This window comes from Eupeodes corollae, chromosome 1 (assembly GCF_945859685.1).
Source record: "Eupeodes corollae chromosome 1, idEupCoro1.1, whole genome shotgun sequence".
NCBI classification, from domain to species: Eukaryota; Metazoa; Arthropoda; class Insecta; order Diptera; family Syrphidae; genus Eupeodes; species Eupeodes corollae.
In genome coordinates, this window is record NC_079147.1 from 271,089,138 (window position 1) to 271,112,583 (window position 23,446).

At 35.4% G+C, this 23,446-nt stretch overlaps 1 protein-coding gene across 3 annotated transcripts in view; it reads right to left on the reverse strand.

Moving 5' to 3' along the window:
• LOC129954253 (IQ motif and SEC7 domain-containing protein 1) overlaps positions 1 to 23,446 on the reverse strand; it is a 467,024-nt gene that overhangs the window by 258,111 nt on the left and 185,467 nt on the right. The window contains exon 1 of one of the 3 annotated variants that reach the window (XM_056068041.1): positions 15,446 to 15,549. The exons of the other annotated variants lie outside the window; for them this stretch is intronic. Within the exon in view, the coding sequence (XP_055924016.1) occupies positions 15,446 to 15,471 (26 nt within the window). The 5' untranslated portion in view covers positions 15,472 to 15,549. Of the gene's footprint in view, positions 1 to 15,445; positions 15,550 to 23,446 lie in introns of those variants that run through there. 3 annotated transcript variants of the gene reach the window in all.

Below are 23,446 nucleotides of genomic sequence, written 5' to 3' on the forward strand. Positions count from 1 at the left end.
TCTTATTTTCTTTTACATTTTTGTTTTTGCAAATCAAAAATTCCATCATCCTTATTGCATTTCGCATTCGAATTCTTTGGAAAAACATCAACCGCGGTACGGCGGTGTAGTCGACACGAATCACAACGATAATGGCTGAAATGGTTCTCACCCACAAACAAAAGAATTTATTTCTCGCCCCAGAATAAATATAATTCGAAAAGAGGAGTGCAATTCCCTTCTTTCTTTCTTCACTTTTCTCTCACTCAAATTTCTTGTGAATAATTCACTTAAAAATTCTGGAACAACTCTGGATCCAGATTTTAAAATAAATAAATAAATAACCATCACATGCACACCACAATACATGCTCCGCCTATGCATCAGTCATACATTTTTACCCCATACAATGAAATTTTAGATTTTACACTGTCGGTTTACGGTTTGTTGATGTACACAGTTGTTGGAAATATAAATATAGAACTCTCCAGAAGAACAGGAGCCTCTGTAACAGCCCTCCAGCACTTATGGTACCGCCGCAGCAGGTCACACTAGCCATAGAGGGTTCTAAAGAAATAATAAATTAATTGAGTGAAAATGAAAAACCGGTAGCTGTCAACACTGATTATGTGAAAACTATAAGAAAAATAGATTGGGAAAATTGAGAGAAGTCAATAATATTATCCAATTTCGAGAAAAACAAAAAGAACTTCTTTGAAGAAGGTTGTTCTAAAGAGAAGAAAGAAAAGAAAACGAACCCATGTCTTTTCTATATGTTTTTAGAGAGTGCCTTTCCTACCAACCGAACACACATGGAGTTCAAGTTCCAAAATATGGATATATCATCATCATCTTGGATGGATTGGATATGGATATGGATATTGTTAACCATTAACATTTGATTACCCTGTCTCTTATATTTATATATTTATGTTCTTTAATGAGGTCACATTGAATGGGAATTTGATGGGCCTTCGGCTTAGTTATCACTCAATTTGGATCAACATTATCGAAGAAGATATAACAACACCAAAACAGAATATGGACGTTTCTGAGAAGTCATTAGGGATATCGAAATGCTTTTGTTCAATGCCGAAACCTAAGGGAGTTATGAGCTTAAGTTTTATGTGTCTGTGGTAAGTTTGAAAACTAAGGTCCAAGATTATTATGAGAGTTTATTGGATAAATGGAAGTATTTGATTGTATTATAGCTCAATATCAATAAATGAAAGGATTATAAAAATATGAACTGAATTTTTGTTATTTAGGGATGCAAAAGTTATTCAAACAGTATTTTCAGTCACATTTTATAAGTTTTAATTTCGAATTAGTTTTTTTTTTATGTTGCACAAACAAACAATACTTTTTTAGAGGATTACGGTGTCATAAATTTGAATCTGGCCTTTAAAATCTTTCTATCACATCAGATTTTAAAAATATACTCCTTTAAAATGATAAAATAATCAAAAACAGGGTTTTTAACTCAAAATATATTTTGACAATAAATTCATGATTTTGAAAAGTACGAATCTTTCTCTTTTTGATATAATTTAAAGCATTTTATTATCTTTCTTAGTTTTTGGAAATTCTCATTAGTTTTGAGACTTTATTTGAATCTATGTGAGGTTTTGAGATACACTTGAATTTTGATACTTTAATAGTTTTGGAAAATACCCGTTTTCCACTTAATTTGTATACTTTTTAATATATTTCAAAAACTTGATTAAATAGAATTGTTTAGAAAATAGATTCGTTACAAAAACAAATCTTACTTTTAAACCATTTCACCTTTTTCTATTGAAACCCATTTTTAGCAAAAATGGTTTAGCGATTTTTTTTTAGATTTTTGTAAAACAGGTTAAATCTAACTACATCAGTTTTTTTGAATATCATATGAATATAAATATTTCAATTAAAGAGAATTATTATAGACTTGGAAAAGCATCACGGGTTTTTAAAACAAATTTAGATATTTGAAAAGTGATATCTCAAAAACCAAACGTGATACATTAATTTTGAAGTCGGATTTGAATTAAGGCCCCCAAAACATTTTAGAAAAGTGTAATTTAAATGGCAGTAAGAAAACGTTGTCGACGAATGTTATTTACTATTTAATCTTAACATAAAATAAAGGGTTAAGGTGTCAGAACTTTTCAATAAAAGGTTACATTTTGATATTTAAAAAAATGGAATTTTTGTAAGAGACTTCATTGGATGTATGCCATTCAAAATGGAAATCGGCCAAATGGCAGCAGCACCAGATCCTTTACTCATGAAACACCATTTTTAAGGTCTTGAATCAGTAACGATTGATTGAAATAGAGCTTATCTTTCACGTAGCCTCAAAGAAAAAAGTCTAATAATGAAATCAAAAGACATAATTGCTAAATGTGATCATCTCTTAGAGAACAATTACTCTGCCAGAGGCATTTCTTGCAAAAATTTGATAGTTTCATTTCGGAACGAAGGGACCACTCAAGTCAATTGAGGACATACCAAATATTCATAGTTCGATAGCGCAACCAATAAACCGTAACAGTTGTGACCAGCATCATTTTTGAATATGAGACGTGAGGCATACGAAAGGACAAGAGCTGCTCGCGAGCTCTAGATAGAAAGGAGATCCTCTAAATTGCGCCAACTACAAAGCCATCAGTCTCCTTAATATTGCGTATAAGATCCTCTCTGCCGTATTATGTGAACGTCTGAAACCATTCGTCAATAACCTGATTAGTCCTTATCAGTGTGGCTTCAGATCAGGAAAGTCCACTATCGACGAAATATTCACACTACAGCATGCAGATCTTGGAAAAAACCCAGGAACTTCAAATGGATATTAAAGCCACGTATGACAGCATCTATAGAGAAGAGCTCTACAGACAAATGTCTAGCATCCCTGTCAAACTTATCCGTTTGTGCAGAATGACGATGGGGAATGTACGTTTCTCTATGAAGGTCCGAAAAGATCTCATCGATGCATTTGATGTCAAAAAAGGTTTTAGACAAGGCGATGCACTGTCATGCGACTTCTTCAACATCGTTCTGAAAAGAATTGTGCAAAACTCAACCGTCAACACTAGAGGCACAATCTTCCAAAGGTCTATCCAATTACCCAGATATGATATTGACATAATTGGAAGATCAAAGCGTGATGTCAGTGGAGCGTTTTTAAGCATTGAGACGGAAGCGAAGAAGATGGGTTTAGTGGTCAATGAGGGCAAGACCAAGTATATGCTGTCATCAAAAAAGGACACTGAACGACGACGTTTTGCAAAAAACGTCACCATGGACAGCTATAACTTTGAGGTAGTTAATGACTTTGTCTACCTAGGCACCGCTATTAACACAGACAACGACACCAGCGCTGAAATCAAACGAAGAATAACTCTTGCAAATCGCTGCTTCTTTGGACTTAGAAGGCAATTGAGAAGTAAAGTCCTCTATCCAGCATCTAAAACCACCATAAGACACTCATCATCCCGGTTCTCATTTATGGCGCTGAGGACTGGACCCTGTCAAAGAAAGATAAGAGCGTCTTAGGATGCTTCGAGAGAAAAATTCTTCGGGTGATTTCTGGTCCCGTACGAAAAGATGGAGAATGGAGGAGATGATATAACGACGAACTGTACGGGCTATACAGCGACAATGACCTATTTAGCAGAATTGAAGTCCAAGGGCTTAGATGGCTAGGTCATGTAGAGCGGATGGACATCAACGCTCCAGCCCGGAAGGTCTTCAAATCCAATCCCGAGGGACGACACAGTAGAGGAAGAGCGCGACTCAGGTGGCACACCCAGGTGGGAGAGGACCTGAACCAACTTGGCGTGCGAAACTGGAGACAACTAGATAGGGACCGAGCTGGCTGGAGACGCATGTTGGTTGAGGCCCAGGTCCGCCCCGGACTATAGCGCCACCTTAAGTAAGTAAGATGAGACGTTGAGAACGGAGAGGCTTTTTCAATAATTATTCTTGGATCTATCGCGAGGACGGCGCAGTAGAGGAAGACCGCGACTCACCCAGGCGAGAGGACCTCAATAAACTTTGCGTGCGAAACTGGAGACAACTGGATAGGCACCGAGCTGGCTGGAGACGCACGTTGGTTAAATAAGATGAGACGTTGAGCAAGGAGAGGCTTTTTCAATAATTTTTCTTGGATTTATCGAAACCAAAATGTTACAAATCAGTAAAAATTATTTTCGACGTTGTTTATAATCGACCGGCTTGTGTTACTTGAACTTTAAAAGCTTTAAGATCTTAGTTTTGAAGGTGATGCAGTACTTCAGAATCAAATTAGATTCTTATAATAAATGTACATACTTTAATTTTTGTTAACAGAACTGCCCTCACATTTTCTGTCTAAAAATGTAGATCAAAGAAATGGACTTCTCGACTAGGTCGCTTCTGTATTCTAAGAATCTATTTGATAATAGTAACTATAATTTAAGAACGAAAGCTCCTAAATGACCGGCAGTATAGCTTTCGTAGAAATAGGTCCCCAGGTGATCTCATGGTTTCTTTTACCGAACAGTGGAAAAAATCTTTACATCGTTTTGAAGAAATTAATGTTATTCCATCGTTTTGAAGAAATGAATGTTATTGCCCTTGATATTTTAAAGGCATCAAGCTCTCTTATCGAAAATGCGTAAACTTGGTATTGATGAATCTCTTCTTCGTTGGCTTAGAAAATAACTTTCGGACCGTTCAATTTAAGTAGTATTGGACAGCTTCAAATCTGATATCCACAATATAAATAGTGGTGTGCCCTAAGGCTCCGTTTTGTCTCCAACACTCTTTGTTATTTTTATAAATGATCTTTTGTCTGAAACTTCTAGCTAACGAAATTGTTTCGCTGATGGCATTACCCTCAGCTTTTTATATTTGTTTTTATTTTTGTTCTTTGGATGGGGACTACTTACGGCAGGCGTATGATAGGTTCATTAAATTCTGATCTTGATAGCATTGTGTAATGTAGAATCAATAAAAACCGTGTAGAATTTAATTCTTTGTCTTCTGTCGTAAAATCGTAACCCTTTCTCAATGCCACTATCCATCGGTTGAATGTGCCTAGAAAAGACTGAATAGCTTTCAGAACTTCTAGGTATGTACATCACAAACCAGTAGTTGTGGAGTAATCACATATTCGTCTAAAACTACAGTCTAATTTTCATATTTTAGCTGATGCTGAAATAACCTCCTTAAGTCTCTTGGACAAAACTTAAAAGTGGGCTCTAAAAATGATAGGAGATCATTCTCTTACCGAGACATTTGCTTCTCTTGAACACCACCAAAAGGTCTCTCTGCGTATCATTGTTTTATAGTTATTTTTCAACCGTAATTCTCGTATTTCTAGGAATGCTCATCAGTTAAACCTTAAGCCCAACTTCCCAAGTATTGTAAAGTATAGGGATTCTTCCTTAAGCCACACTTCACGAATGTGGTATATTTGACCAAAGTCAATGGGTCATCATCCGCGTTGCACGTAGCCTGTACATTTATTGAGTAGTATCCATTTCGGTTGACGCACTCTTCGGGTGATAGGGTGGTTTCTTTATACGCACATGTGTACAATCCAGGGCACCAATATGGCGTAAGGAAACTCATACTTTGCGCTTCTTCTATTTTTTCAGAAGGGTGTAGAATTATGATTCATTCAGTGCAATTTTTGTTGCGACTTGGTGTACCACCCTAGATATCGTTGATTGATTGACACCAATGTCTTCACCAACAACGGTTTAAGATCCAGGATCTCATACATAAGGCAGAGTCAAACCACCACCTCGTGTTTCTAGGATTAGGCCTAAAAACTGATCTGTCAATAATGTTTCACTAGATCTATACAATTTTCGAAAATCTTCACCAATTGGACATCTTCTATTTTTATAAACACGATTTGTAACAAGATTGTTAAGAAATTCAGCCATTTTGATAGTTTTTTATCAACTGTAAGAGAAAACCCATCGTCAGCAATTTGTGAGATCCATCTTATGGAATCGAGGTACAACTTTCTCACATAGATCTTCCGTCGAGAGATCGATCTCAACACTTTGAGTTCGAACTCACAGCTTGAGATCGATCTGGGTCACTGTATTAATTTTTGCATATCACTTTAGGAAAGTTCTCAGAAAAGTGAGTAAAAAGCTAAAACTAATCTTTTAGCATATGACTCAATATTTTCCACTAATTACAATGTTCAAACATTCAAAACTAATTTGCATCTTCATCTATTTTCTACTTCTGTTTACCCTTAGTAATTTCTTGCAGTGTGTCTAATCATTGCAAGGTGCAAGGGTATTCATAAGCCCTTTAACAATATACAAACAAATAAGTTTGATATCGAAAAGATTGACAACAAATCAAACATCACGATGTTAAAAGAAAAATCAAAAAAATTGCAAATGAAATAACTGAAAAACAGTAACTCAGAGCTTTAAATGCTTTTTATTTAAAACCTCATAAACGATATTCGGGACTTTGAAAAATCAATGAAAATTCCGAAATGATTAGTGTCCCCTTAAATTTTTCGGAATATCTATCCATAAACTGAACTATGGAAAAGTATTTACAAAAAACTATCAGAAAATAATTCTTCCTTATTTGAAGAAAATTTATGTCACACCGCCGATAAGTACGAACATAAAATTAGCTAATGAACCTGACTAATAAAACGTGAATAAAATATTAAAACTCTACTTCCAAAACCTCTGAACCAACCTAAACTTGCGCCTTCTTATTATTAGTATACACTCAATAAAAAACGCCTCTAGAGAACCTTCATTAAAAATTAAAAAGGTATAACACTCATACCTTTTATGTACTCAAGCAAATGCAAACATTCTCCTTTATAGTGATTTGAATTTTAATTTAATTTAAAAATTGCGATACTTTAATAAAAAATTAAAGTTTATCAAAGATAAACACAATTTTAATAAAAACTTTGATTGTTTATTTAGTATATCTTGTTCTAAGGGGCGTTGCTTAATTTTTCAATTTCACTATAAAAACAAACTGTGTATCTATATAGTGGTTTGAAAGAAACCTACACTTAAAGGGAATTCAATATTTTATATATGGACTTCTCAAAACCACTTTTGAATCCCTTTAATGTATATACCTTACCTACATATTATTGAAAGCATAACCTTGAACGTATTCAATGGCAAGGCGAATCACGTCAACTGTATACCATTTTCAATTACAAGGTAAGTGCAATGTAAGTTCCTAAGAAGGTACACTTAATTACTTGAGTCTTTTCATCACCACTACGAGTTCATTTTGGATGACCCATCATCATCACATGATTTTAAATTTACATCATCATTTTCATTCATAGAAAATGGAAACTTACAAAATGTAAAAATCCAATAAATTTTAAGTCTTTCAGTCTTTCTTCTTTTGTTAAACCCTTGGGGGTGTGAAACTCCCATATGTATAAATTGTGTATACAAGCCTCCATCGAGATTGGTTGCCAGAAGCATTAAATCAACCAAACTTGTGTACCTATAGCATCGTGTGTCGTTTGCTTATGTTCAAGTGGAGGGTTGGAGGAGGAAGGTTGGGGGCCATAGGGTCGTTGGAGGCTAAGACGATATTCCTACAGTTTTCCCTCAAATGTATAATGTGCAATGACGTCAATAGAACCACAGAATATATATACAAGAGTAAGTGCACCAGAACCAAACAAAAAAGGCAATAAAAATCAACTCTTGATGCCCATAGCACATACTCGTAGTACCTATAGAGTAGGTACAACCCACCATCAGCACCAGCAGCACCACCCAACCCCCAATGTTATAAAGCAGCGCAATAAAAGTGTATAACCTTCACCCCAGATGGTAGTTTGAGATACTTTATCTTGCCATTGCCACACATGCTACAACTAGAGAACAGTTCTATGACTACACTCTTTTACCCGACTTACATACATATGTGGGCCTGGGTATGGGCCTGGGCATGGGCATCCCATCACCATCGACGAAAATCCACAATTTCAAGGGTACTTCTCTTTTGTATAATTCTTATAGCGACAGCGAGTTATGGGTACTTACATTACAGTGCCTCACAACGGATTCGGAACTAAAAGACTTTCAGTCTTCAGTGCTTTAAATGGTCGTTATTGGATGGTTAGTCACTCGTTCCGTCAGTCGTTTGCAAGCTCGGTCTGTCGTGCTTGTCGTCATTTGTTCACGTTTTGGTATAAAGGGCAATTTAAATATACTCGTATATGTATTTCCAACTCAAAGATTAATTTAAAATGTATTTCATATGCGACTGAAAGGAGTGAAGAAGTCACATCTTCTATCTTCTTATATGAACGTACAATTTTTGCAGCTTTGAATGAGGTTATAGTTCATCGCCTGTCACACTGCGTTGCTCGTACTAAATGTTTGTCTACGAGGAATGATGGTGTTGAATTTAGGACGAATCGTCGAACATAACTTTCGCAAAATTAAAAAAATTAAAATATCTTTTAACCCGCACTGTCATCATTGTCACCACATCACATCCCGTCACATCATATCCGTAAAATGCCATCATCATCAAGATCATCACGCAAAACTGATGATGATAATGAACAAGTGACATGAAGAAAGTTCTGTTCCTTTTAGGGGGAAAATCACATGAATTTTGAAGAAATCGTGAAAAAAGTATGACAGACAGTTAAGTTTGGAGACCCACAACACCAACAACAACAAAAAAAGGCTAAGAGACAGACAGTCAGGCAGACAGACAGACAGACAAGTGATTTTTTGGCACGAAAATTATTAAATTCCAAATGAGTTCATCATTATATCTTAAACGGGTAAGCACTTATAGTAATGAAAGGGAAAAAGAGATAAAGAGGAGGGAAGGCGAAAAAGGTCTTGACATTTTAAAGAAATTTCATAATAATGATAGAGGAGAAACGTTTCGACCAAATTGTGAGAAGAAGAATTTTAATTTTGGATAAATATCTAGGTACGTGAAGCTATCTACAATTACCAAAACAGTTTTGTATTTGTGTATACACGGTATCAGAAGTGGGTTATCATAAACTGATTATTTTTAGACATTTGTTTCATAACTTTCGTGCAAGATAATTATTGGTGAGCAAACGAAATTGAGTTCAGATAGGAAAAGCACTGATATTTAAGTACATATTTTTGACAAATAGAAAGGAAATTAAATATTGGTATCTTGACTTCGTGGGAAAGAGACAGTTATTTGAAACATTGCGTGCAAAAGTAATTCTCTTAGGTATGAACTAACTATAATTTGTGTTTTAATTGTTTCGGGTTTTGTTTTGGACTTATAGTTATCTAAAGCTATTAGAATTTTGAGGGAATACGAAAGTTATTGATTTCGTTTAAAAAGTATAGTTCAATACCTTAAGGAAATTTTTTAATAATAATAATACAGGACATTTTTATTTAAGATTTCGAAAGGATAAAAATGGATTAAAATGTTTGAAATCATTTAACAAGGCAATATTCAACCATATAAAAGAATATCTTTTTAAAAAAATACAGACCTATTGCTAAGCTTCAGCTAATCCCCAAATTATTTGAAGCAATTGTTAAAATTAAACTTTATAGTTTAGTTTGAAACCATATTTCCCTGCATCAGCATGGCTCTATGAGTGGTAGGCCTAATGCAACAAATTTAGCAATTTTAGCAAATTGCTGTCTTGGTTGTTTAGAAAATCGTTCTCAAGTTGATGTAATCTACACCGATTTTTCCAAGGCGTTTGATCGGGTACAACATAATGTTCTCTTGAAAAAACTTGAATTGATTGGCTTTCACTTGAATCTCCTAAAATGGATCAGAAGACAATATGTTAAAATTGGTGATGTTCTTGAAATCCAATGAAATACAATTTTTTTTGGTGTACCACAAGGTAGTCATCTTGGTCCACTGCTTTTCATTTATTTATAAATGGTTTACCGAATTGTATTAAAATTTCTAGATGTTTTTTATATGCTGATCATCTCAAGAATTTTAGTTCTGTAAATTTTTTATCAGATGGTAGTAAAATTCAATTGGATAGTGATAATATTACTAAGTAGTGTTTCAGAAATGTGTAGTATTCTAACGTTTTCTAAAATAAAGAATCCGATATGTTTTGGTTATAAAAATGAGAATCATTTCTTAATGAGGTTAACAAATCAAAAGGATCTTGGTTTGATTTTTGAAATCTCAATGGTTTGAAAGAAGAAAAGGTGTAAAACAGGGATGCTCCCCTTGAGTCCTTATTTCTTTTCTTGATAATATAATTGATGATTTATCGGGAGGAAAAAAGTTTATGACAGCATCTATAGGGAGAATCTTTACAGAGCAATGTCTAGTTTTGGCACCTTGTAAAACTTATCCGTTTAGGGAGAATAACGATGGGGAATGCAAGCTCTTCTATCAAGTTTGGAAAAGATCTTACCGATGCATTTGATGTCAAAAAAATGTTTATAAAAGGCAGTGCAATGTCATGCGATTTCTTTGACATCGTTCTGCAAAGAATTGTGCAAAACTCAGCAATCAACATAGAGGTTCAAACTTCCAAAAGTCCATCCAAATCCTCGGATACGCGGATGATTTTGACATAGTTGGAAGATTAAAGCGTGATGTCAGTGGAGCGTGATTTGTGCATAGCAACGTAGCGGAGAAGATGGATTTATGATGAGGGCAAGAGCAAAGTATATGTTGTCATCAAAGAAGGACATTAAACGACGACGTCTTGGACAAAACATCACCATGGAAAGCTATTGCTTTGTGGTAGTTGCAGACTTTGTCCACCTAGACACAACTATGAATTCAGACAACTACTCCAGCGCTGAAATCAAACGGAGAAACATTCTTGCAAATCTATGTGTTTTTGGACTTAAATAGCAATTGATAATAGTAAAGTCCTCTCTGAATCATCTTAAATCACTTAATCACGGTTCTCATTTAGGGCCCTGAGACTTGGACCCTTTTAAAGAAAGATGAGAACACCTAAGAATATGTTAGGTTCAAGTAGCTGTCTATGATGTAATAGGACAAATTTAGACGAGTCTAATGGCCTGTTGTGATATCACATGATTCATGAGGTTTTCTCCTTAACTCAATGAAATCAGTTTGAGTCCCTTACGAAACGTGAGAGGCTGATTATGCTAATATGATTTAGATCGTTATAGAAGAATTCGCCTAGGTAATTCTTGCGTTTTTGAACTAGAGCAGGGCATGTAAAGAAGGTGAAGAACTGTTTCCTCCTCTTCCTCGTCCAAACAGCTTCTGCAAAAGACATTTAAAAATACGCCTAGTCGCGTGGTGTGCTTTTATGCTATCATCTAGCTTATATCGCTTTAAATTTAGTTTTGGCCAGATGTTTTTTGTGACCTAACACTTGGTAATGTTGATCCGCTCTCTTCATAGCGTCCTGCATTAACAATAGTTTACAAGAAACGTGGTAGAATAGGTTGTATTACAACGTTCCTGGCGAGTTCATCTGCCTTACAGTTACCTGGAATGTCTCTATGGCCCGGCACCCAGCAAAGGTGAATATTAAATTGTTGTGCCATCTCCATTAGAGATGAACGACAGTTATGGACTGTTATAAAATTTGTAGAGACAGAGTCCAAAGACTTAATAGAAGCCTGACTATCTGAGAAGATGCGGATATTAGATGTTGATATCACGTTTTCTTAAGCTAGAACTAGACTTCTTCTATCGCCAAAAGTTCCGCCTGGAACACGCTACTTGGAATGAAGCTTCGAAAGAATGAATGAATTCCAATACCGAGGGACGGGGCGTAGTAGATAAAGACCGCGACTCAGGTGGCACACGCAGGTGGAAGTAGACCTCAACCATCTTGACATGCGAAAGTGGAGACAGCTAGCTAAAGACTGATTCAGGTCCGCCCAGGACTGTAGCTCCACCTTAAGTAAGTCATAGAGTTCGCTACAGTTTCAGTTAAAGTCCTCCTATTTTTAGAAAAGCTTTAACATATGATCAACCGTCTAAAAATATATTGCAAATCGTGGCATCGACAATTTAAACAAATCAGAGACGATGGTATTTAAAAACGGTTCTGGCAGATTGGTTAGAAATGAAAAATGACATTTTAACCTTGAACGTATCGGAGTTGTGAAAACGTATAAATACATGGATGTGCTTATTACAAGCCACCTGAATATGTAAAGCCATTTAAAAGACAAAGTGCCATTAGTTTCTCATCGTAAAACTGTTTTGCTAACGACTTTATTTCACATAGCGTAAAATACAAAGGGTTTACAACAATTGTAGAATCTTAAATGATTCATATACATCACAATTTTGTGACTACAAAAAATATGTAGAAAATCTATTAAAATTCTACCTAAAAAGATGTTTTCAACTTCTAAAAAAATATACAAAACCACATGATAATTGTGGAAACCGGGCTATCACGAAAATTAAGTAAAAATGCTGCAGATGGCCTTCGGTCAGCAAAATCTGTCAAGAACGAAAGACCAGAACCACCATTAACACTAACTTGCCATCAACAAAACTCAAGAATTGGTACTCCAAAAATGTTGGCAGTCCGCGAAATTACTGAACTTTTTGAAATAAAGTAAATATCAGCAAAAAAAAAACACTTGACCATTTTTGATAACAATTTTGGTCCTTAGAAAAGTTAAATGTAGCTTGGTACCAAAAATGTCCATTTATTGGACTCGTATTTCTTGATCATGAAAAACTCGAAAAATTATATTCGCTTTAATTAGTACAATGGGATTTCTAAATATTTATTTCCTGAAACCGAAAAAAAGCTATAAGCTATATCGTATGACCAATTTGCAAAACGTTTTGAAAATTGGAAAAAACGTAGGGACAAGTGTGTCGCATCCGCATTTCGTAGTATTTCAAATATAATTTCTTGCATTTCTTTTAAAAACTGTCTGATTTAAAATAAGCAATATGTGAACAGCAAAATAATTTACAAAATATGTGTAAGAAGACTTTCAACACTTTCTTTGATACCCTAAATACTTTTGTGTTCTTTTTGATAATCTTTCAATATCTTTGTCGCAGTACAACTTTTAAAGTGAGCATTGTTTCATGAATATTGGGCGTAGTATTACTCTGTGAGTGAGGGAGTGATCTGGAACTTGGCGATTCTAAATATCAATTCTGAACTAGTTACAATTCCACACTGTAATAAAATTAAATACTGAAATCACAAAGAACACTTAAATATTAATATACATATATTGTTCATAAATAATTACTGTGCAACATTACCGTATTTTGGCTTTTTTGCCCACATTAAAGGATCTAAAGCCCGATGGTAGTCAACTTTTTAGACCTTTTAAAAGCCGAACAATTCTGTCAAACATTATTTTAAAAAAAAAAAAACTTTAACCGTTTCCGCAGCATACGCAATTGAAACTCTCGAAAAGAGAAAAATCTCCGATTTTGAAAAAAAAAAAATTGTTTGTGCTCCGCTAGTATTTGTCTTGGCTATCTTACAATGACAGAATTTTTCAAATCGGACCAGTAGTACCTGAGATAAGCGCGTTCAAACAAACAAACTCTTCAGCTTCAAAACTTGTATAAATTCTCTTATTTTCTGGCAAAGTTTTTTGTTTTTATGTAATCATTTCTTAAAAATAATTTTGAATAAAACGTTAACTATAGGTTTCAAGTCAGAAATACAGGTTTTGACTTTTTATTTCAGGAACAAAAAGGCCGTGTAAAAAAATGTCCTTTAAAGTTGGTTTATATCGATCATACTTATAAATACCTACGTCTAAAGCAAGTTTTTAAAATCTGATCAATATAATCAATAGCCAATACTACTTATCTCTGTCCTTAAGTGACTTTTTTTTGGCTTTAACGTATCATAATTTAAACTTTGGTTTCTTAAAGGGCATATAATATTTTTTTAACAGAGTTCTAGCCTTTAGCAGTTTATATAACCAATCAAACCATTAAAAAATTGGTTAAGAGACGAAGGTTTACTATCTACCTACTTAAATGACATTTTATCTCTTCTTCTAATCATTTCCTGAAATATTAGTATATACCTATTTCTCAAACCCTTACAGCCATCCTCATCATCATCACAATACAAATGTTTTTCCATTCATCATAAGGTACTTATTTTCATTCGACAGGAGAAAAAATAAAACTCAAGAAAAATAATCAATTTCAGCTTTCATACCAAAAGGAAAATCTCAACTTCAAAAAAAAAAAGAAGAAGAAGGATGAGAAAAACCTTGAATGAATGCCATTCCATAGCATTACAGCGAATAGCAGCGTCATCATTTCCATACCATTACTGCATAGCCTTATACCGAAGTAAACCTCTTCTGTTATACCCTGCCTGCGTCCATTTTCAATCTAATCATAATATTCAACCCCCCCACAGACAAAATTTAATATATCTTTACATACCGTACACATAAATGAAATATACCCTATAAACAACTTATCTATTCCCTTTAAGGCGTTTACATAAATATATAGCAAGCGTAAGGTAATAAAATACAGACAAACAAAAAATAAGGACGAAAATACAAAACTGACGCAGAAAAAGAGACAAAATTCAATCTTTCAAATTAAATGAAATGACAGACCGAACGCACGAACTACCGCGAAGTTATACGAACGGCGACGGCAGGCGGCTGCGACGAGCGATGTAAGGATATGACTTTAACTTGATGTATGGGGAGGTCCTTTCAAGATCATAAAAACTGTTTGTTCGTTCCTCCGGTCGAATGATGATGGTCAAAAACGGTAAATCACCGTAATATCAAATAGCACGTTCCAATGACAAATCCAAATTCGGATCTCTTTAACGAGGTTCCAATTGATGATGATATTGAACCTTTTCTCAGTCAGTTCAAGAACAAACAAACAAATACCGAGTACCTTTTTTCCAACAAAATGACGTCCGACCGACATCGTCGAACGACAACGATGGACGTAAAAGAAAAAAAAATCGACCGTCACTAGATACGGTAAAGAATTTTCTGTGTTTTCTTCTATTTTCTTTTCGACAGAAAAAAGGCGAACAAAACCCATCACCCTCCAAAATCATCCTCAACCACCCACAACCCCAAAGCGGATATCGATTTTCTTCTTCATTTTACCAGAGCTTGACTTTGTCTGTGTGTGTTTTTGGTTGTTGGTCGAAGTAGAGGGGAGGAGGGGGTTGTTCTGTTGCGAGGGAAAAAGGAATACTCTCATATGATTTAATATATAATTCAGCCAGACAAACTGTCGTCTGTGTTTTAATTTTTTGTTTCCTCTTTTCTGTTTCTGTTCTTTCGTTTTCTTTTTCTTATTTTGTTTGCCTATTCGCTTTGGGGTGTTTTCGCCCCTCGGGGCCAACCATCTGAGTACATTTATTCAAAGGGGGATGTGTTTTGCTATGCCTTTCAGCTGTGTATCCTTTGAAAGGGAATTCAATGCCTTTTGGCCAAGGAAATAACTTTAGATACATTCGTGCCGTTTGCCATAATAATATACTCACCAATAAACATCATTTGATGTCAACATGTTCGCTGAAGTGTATATACTCCGCCAGCAACAGAAAACAGCAGTAAACCCAACAACAACAACGACGACTACGACGACGACAACGACGAAAAGGATACTCACAACCAGAAGTGAGAAGACGACGACGAGGACGAGGACGACGAACGATGACACGTCAGGGGGTTGATGACTTTTCCTCGTTTCAAATACGACCTCGGGGGGTTGATGAAGGTGCAGCTAGCTGGCTGGACTGAAGGTGGTTTTTCACTTTCACCGCGCTATAACGTAATCCGAAAACAGTTCTCTGTTATAATAGAGCAAAACAAGTTCAACACTGCTGGACGGGTGGTGGGCTTAGACGACGGACGGCGGACGACCGACGACGGCAAACAGTGACTATGATGATTTTTGGGGGTGATGTTATTTTCTATAAGGGTAGTTGATGCATAGTATTAAATCACACAGAAGGAAAAACCACGCACGGAACGCCAAATATACGAGTACGTATAACACACAGACACAACATAGACGACGAAACGCACACACAGCACAAGGGCGGATCGAAATAAAAATGGACGGTAGTTTTCTTTTTGGAACTTTCCTTTTTTGTTGTATTTAAAAATTTTAACCAAAAGTTTGGTTTTTTGAAAAATGATTAGAACCAGGAAACAGGAAATATCTACTTTATGCTGAGAAGAATATTAAACTTTCACTTCTTTTTCAAAACATACAAAATGGCTTCCCTTGGGGGGCGAGATAGATAGATAGATATCTTTGCGAAGGTAGCGGATGGGGTTGCGGTAATAGAAAATATAACCAGCCAGACAGATGAGGCTTACATAAACACCGGGTATAGGAAGAAGACGAAAATTAAAGTTTGGATTCTCGGCAAAAATAATTAAACACACATTATTATATTCACACAATTTTGAAAAATTCTTCAAAACATCACGTTTTTGTGAAGTACTTTTAAACGCCCTTAATATTTAGGTATTTGTATGTATATTTTATTATTTCGGAATTATTATGTTAAGAAATCGACGAACAGTAGAAAAGTCTTTTCCGTCATTTTCACGAGAAAATCATTCGAGAACTAAAAGTTTTCTTGCAACAGCTACTGAACGAAGGGTAAGTTTTTTGTTTTTTTTAAACTCAACTTTCGTTCTTATGTTCAAAACAGCAGGAACTCTGTAGTCTCTGATTGTGTCATATACCTAGAGATACAGAGTAGCTCTATACATTTTGCCGATATCAAAAGGGAGTAGAATTTTCATCCCCTAAAAAGTATTTGTAAGTCTCTCTGCGCTTCTTAAACGGGGTAGTATTCAAAAGGTTTTAGTGTAGAGTCTGCATCAGCACGAAATAAGAGAAAGAGAGGATATAACAAAAACAACAACAATGACGTTATATTTATAGTGAAATACGCAGAAGTTTATTGTAACAGAACAAACATAGTGGGGGCGGTGGTGGTAGGTGACTGCGGGGTTGACTATGATGGGAGGGTGGAAAGTATGGAAACAGTTCTCACACGCATACTATTATAGGTACACAGAGAAGTTTAGGGGGTGATTTTGAGGGTGGGTGGCAATGAGACACTTCCGTTTATTGCTCTTGTTATCCTTTTTAACGAAAAACAGATCAGGATATGTGTATACAAGCTTAACATTGGCTTTTTCGGAAATAAATACTCACATCATGAAATAAACAAACACATCCATGGAATGTACACACACAAATGTTTTGTAAAACAAAAACAACTATATTTGAAGGGTGTATTTGTATAGATTGCGCTCTAGCGATTGAAAGTCTCTAATTTTCTGTCTGATATGGTTTATGGTCATTCATGATACTAAAGGGATGGCGTTGAGGGTGTTGCCAGACAATTTTTATTTAAGAACAATTTAATAATTAAAAACGAGGAAAATTTTTTTAGTAAAATCTAATTTTGAGACTTATTGTTAAAAGTTTCAAATAATAAGGAAAAAACGAATCTAAAAAATTTAATATCAATACGTTGACTTTCTAGCAACAAATCCTGTACTGATTTTGTTTGAGTTCTATTTGACGGAAATTCCATTCATTTTTTTTATTCCAAAAATATTGGTTTTAATTTCTAACATAGAAAGTCTCATTTACTCTAATTTTTTAACATTCTTTTTTCATATTTTTCGATTTTTTTAATTTTCATTTTTAACGTCCCATAGGGGTTATTGTAATCGGTCCGATTTGTTAATTTAAAAAATTTGACGTTTCAAGAGATATCAATGTGTAGGGGTGTTTTGTTTGTCGTCCATATCTCAAAAACTAGTAGAGGTATCGACTTCAAATAAACTTTGTTATACAAATACTATGTAGAACCAGTGGTATGATGGTTAGTGAGTTGGACTGTCATGCCAGAGGTCTTGGGTTCGATCCCTGCCTATGCCATCTAAAGTCTTTTCACGGGTACTGCCTCTTTCGAGGAATTGACAAATTCTCCAAGAGTAACTTTTGTCATGAAAAAGTGCTTTCTCACATTAGCTGTTCGGATTCGACACATAAACTGTAGGTCCCCTTTATTCCTGACAATATTATTCGCACACAGGAATGGTTGAGAGTTGTAAGTCACTAGCCCTAGTTTTCCGCTTTCTCAGTCTAGACGTTCGGATTCGGTTTAAGATTGTAGGTCCCCTCCATCCCGGACAACAGTACTCGCACACATGAATGGTTGAGAGTTGTAAGTCACTAGGCCCTGGTTCTTTACGGACTGTTGAGCCACCTAATTTATTTTTTTAAATTGGCCTACCAAGGCGGTTATTCGAGCATATTTTGACTAAGTTTCGCTTCAAATTAATATTCCTGAACATTAAAGCACAAACACGGTTACATTAAGTAAGAACTGAGGAAAATATCGCAGCTTTATCGGCGAGTTTAAGTAATAACCTTGAATTATCGTTTCGGTGCCATTTGCAGCAATAAGGCTTTTTACTCAACTACGTGGACAATTTCGAAGAATTGAGGTCAAACTGCTTCTGGTGCAGAGATTGAAAAAGACAGACACACCAAAAGTCCGAATTTTCAATGAACGTATACTAATGTTAACAATTCTTAATATATACTTAAAATCTAAAAAATTCGAGTCTTTTGACGTGTACGGCGTAGTAAGGTGACCATAATGTACAAGCGTATTCCAGCACTGGTCATACAAAAGAAACAAAAAGTAATTTTAAAACATATAGATCACGGAAATCACGGCCAAATATCTTAATAAAACCCAGAACTCTATTTGCTTTTTTAACTATGAAGTTAACATGTTCATTAAATGTTTGTTTAGGATTTAAGACAACAAACAAGTCAGAAAAAAAATATACTCTACATAAAGGACAAGAATCAAACATGTTACTAAAAACGATTGGAACTTTTTTGCGTGCAAACCTCATCGTTTTACTTTTGCCAAGATTTATAAAAAGACGATTATTATTACACCTTTCCCTGAATAATAATATTAAGTCTGCTTCCAAGAAAAGAGTCCGATAAAGAGTTAATTTTTTTTTTAAATTGAATGTCATCAGCATATATTAAGACAGACAAATTTTGTATGATCGAAACCAAGTCATTTATAAATAAACAAATAGAATAGGACCAAGGTGACTACCCTGGGGGACACCAGAATTCACAACAATTGTACTTGAACACTCATTACTAAATTTAACACTATAACGTCTATCTTGCAAATATGAGGAGACCCAGTTTAAAAAACTGTCGTTAAAACCTTGCTGTGATAGTTTTAAAAGTAATGTTTTATGACACAATTTATCAAAGGCCTCGCTGAAATCAGTCCAGATACAATCTACTTGCTCGAGTTTTTTTAAAACATCTAAACAAAAAGACGTAAAGTTAAACAGATTAGTAACAGTTGAAAGCTTTTTAACAAAACCATGCTGGTTATCACATATAATTGAACTACAGTGAAAAGAAAAGACGCTAAATACGATTGACTCAAACAGCTTAGGTATCACAGATAGTTTAGCAATAGGTCGGTAGTTCATTATTTCGTTTTTAAGATCTTTAGTTGACTTTTTCTTATTGAAAAAACGAGAAGTACTGCTATTAGTTAAAGTCAGTTTAGCTCACTGATGGTGCCAAATGCCAAACAGCTCGCGTTTCAATGAACTAAATGAGATGCGTGTTTGGTGAATAGTTTGCGACCGTTCAATTTGGAAACTAGATTTTTAAGATACTATTTTTTGTGGGACTATGTTATGCTTCATGTCCCATGGTCGATTGGATTAATGTTAGGACGAGTTAGGAAGAGTATGTTAAAATCGGACTTAGCAGATGTACCATTTGAGGCTCAGCCAACACTTGCATAAAATAATCGTCAAACATTAAATTATACCCATCGTATTACCGATTTAAATAAGGATTTCGTGTATAATTTTCATACGTATCCCTTTTTTTGCAGTTACCGTGGCTTGATGGCTAGTTCGTCGGACTAGAAGGAAAAAGTGGAGGTGGTGACAGCTGCTTTCTAGCAAATGTAGAAGGTAGCATTCGCCTCAACCACGATCTGGAAAACAGAGCCCTATACTTAATCAATTTTACCTTTGAAATGATATGACACAATATCGATCTGAGAACCGTGGGTTCATGCGGTTCACTGACGATTCCTTTTCAGATGCCATAATCGCTGAGCAAACGGGACCAAGTCCCCTGTTAGTGACGAAGCTGGAGCTTCATCTCATTTTCAATTCAATATAAAACAAAAAGTCAGCAGGTGTCGATGGTATATCCAACGTTGTACTAAGACATTAACCGATGGAGGCAATTGACATTTACACCACGCTCTTTAAAAATGCACTGAATAATGTATATTATCCAGTGCATTAGAAGACCGCTTTGGGAAAAGGGAAAGGACAACTCCAACCTGTCAAATCTTCGGTCGATAAGTCTTCTTCCGAGCTTCAGCAAAGTTTTCGAAAATACTATCAATAGGGCTCTGACTAAGTGGGCTGCGGACAACAAAATAATTCCGGATAAACAGTTCGGGTTCAAGGCGGGTCATGACACAATTCATGCTGCGTTTTTGATGGAATAAATCAAAACAAATCTGGTTGATTTGGAAAAGACCTTTGACACCGGTTGGTTAGAGGGTCTTTACCTAAAACTGAGCAGACTTGGTAAAAGCAAACCATTGTCGTATGTACTTTATGATATGCTTAACGGTAGAAAGTTTATTGTCAAAAACCCCACAACATTCTTTATTAAAAATGGTCTTCAACAGGGAGCGGCGAGTTCGATGATTCACATTCATATCCATTTACACCAGCGATCTGATAGGTAGTCTTACAAAGACAATTGCATACACCGACAATCTAATTGCGTACAGAACGGCCCGAAAGGTTGAGGTTATCAGAATTCTCTTGCAGTGTGATTTCGACAAGATTTAGCGATATGCGACGACTGGAAACTAAAAATAAATGTTCAAAAGTCGGACAAAATTTTGTTCCGGACTCCGTTGGCTAGGGCCATGAGGCATCGTTGATCTTCACGGGTCGCGATTAGCGAGCAAAAGTGTAGTGAAGTACCTCGGTATCTGGTTAGATCAGTATTTATATTTCAACAGATATATAAATGCTGCTCTGACCGGAGCCAGAGGAGCCTTGCTCTAACGAAACGGCTGTGTTTTACAGCACGCGGCTTGCTCAGAGTGATTCATGGTTGTAATGTGTAGTTCAACGTTGCCCCTTCCCAGATGGAGAAGTTTCAGGTGTTCGAGCAGCAGTGTTTACGAAGCGACGAGAACCGGCTTATATCGAAAAGCCGAGTCTTCCTACATGCATTACTATTCCAATGAGGTCCTATACAACGGGGATCGAATGAACGGAATTGACAATTTCGTGATAAAACTCGTTCGAGGTCACATTGCAAGAGCTATGTCTTCGACCAACAATTTAATTTTATGGGCGTTCTCTCCGAACGACGAGTATTATGAGAGTGCACGCTTGAGCGGCTTCATTCCACCAGAGGTATTCCTTTTTTAAACAGATGTGATCTGATAGAGGAAAGATTGGCAGTTCCGCTAATTTACCACGTCAGCCGACGAACCGTTGATAGGCGACTCCTGTACAATCGGGACATCATGACATAAAGCGGAGCACAGCTCCTTCGGTTCAGTAGGGCTGTGTCCGAATGGGACTGAACTGATAGGGTGAAGCAAGAGAACCAGTGTGGCTTCAATCGGCACTTGATAGTGAGTAGTCGGAATGGGGTTTTAACCCTTGGCCGGCTTACATAATTTTTTCATAGTTTTAGGGTTTAGTTTAGTTAGGTAGAATAGGTAGTTTAAGTTAGTATTAAGTTTTATATTCAGGACCTTATTTTAAGCAGTTTTTAAGTAAAAATAAAAAAATATTGAAATCTGTTTTTTTTTTTTTAAATAAAATTAAATAATAGTAAAAGAGATCTTATTGCCAAAAGGCATTAGAATTAAGTATTATTGTACAACTTAGAGTGTTCGTATGGGACCAGTAAGTTAGTTGTAAGTTATGGTTAATTAGGCTAAGTTTATGAATTTTTGTCTGGCTTTAAGATAGTGCTATTTTAAATTACCCAAATTCGGATTCGTCTTAAGACTTTCCATTCCTGGCAACATTGCTCACACAGGAATAGTTAAGAGTCGTAAGTCACTAGGCCCTAGTTCTCTACGGACTGTTGCGCCACCTAATTTATTTTATTTATCCCTTTTTGTTTAACTTAGCTCTCAAAAAGGTTTTCCCAGAGCAAACTATCGCAATTCTGCAATTCTGGCACAGAAGACACGCTTTTCTATTAAGACTGATAATTATTTCTTAAAAAATGTATAGTAAAAATACCTGTTCATTGGTGTGTTGGAAAAAACGTACCTGAAATTAAAAAAAAAATATTACATTATAGATAAACTATTGCTACAACAATTATAAAAAATAATAAAGAAATTTCTTTTCAAAAATTTGAAACTTAAAACTTATTTCTCTCATTATAATTTTGTCAATGTTCCCGAAACTTTGATACAAATTCAATTAAAAAAAAATCATCTTATGTTGATAGTTTTAAGAAAGTTAAAAAATGCTCTTAAGTGGTACCAACTTTATACTTATATACTTTAAAAAATTGAGAAAGCTGTTGATTTCGAAAAAAAAAGAAAAAATAGATTCTTAGTTCTATTTCAAGCCTATGTTCATATTATTTTGAACTAAAAGTTTAAGTTATTATGTGAAGGTATTTATAATTTGGTAACACTTAGTTAATATAGCCGGTAAATAATTCAAAATGAACAGAAGCTATTTTCTCTCTCACTCTCTCCGTATCTCTATAGTTTTCAGTAAATGAGAACTCTCCTTAAAACACATCCCATTCTCAACATTGTATTCTCACTCATCAACAACCACATAAAAGCCGCCACTTTAAGAGAAGTAGAAAGAGTACCTTTTAAGCCCTTAAAATAACCAACACAAAAAATAACAACAACAAAAATAACATCCACCCCTAGGGTTAGCTTATTGTTGTAATATATTCCTAAAGGGTCTATGCTACATTTTTCCCACTTATCCTAACGCAGATGTTCGTTCATTGAATTTGATATTACATGTGTCTGCATAATATATCCTAACTTAATATTTTATGCGTTTATATATACAAAAACAACAACAAAATAACACCATCCACCCCCACATTATGGGGGAGTGAAAAGTAACACACACAATCTGCAACCCCTCTAAATTTCATCCCTTCTCAAAAAAAAATGCATTTATTTTATTGTGTGTCTTTTGTTCCTTATGAGTGCGAGAGTTTTTATTTCAAGCAGTCAACTGAAACTCTAAGCTCAAGAGTTGGGTTAAGGAAACAAAATCCGAAGGGTTGATTTTTCTGTGTTTTTGTGCTTTTCGGAAAGCAACGCGGAATTCCGCTTTATGTCATTGCTGTGGCGTTCGGAAATAGAATGACTGCGCAGAAGATGGTGAAAATGACAGAATGA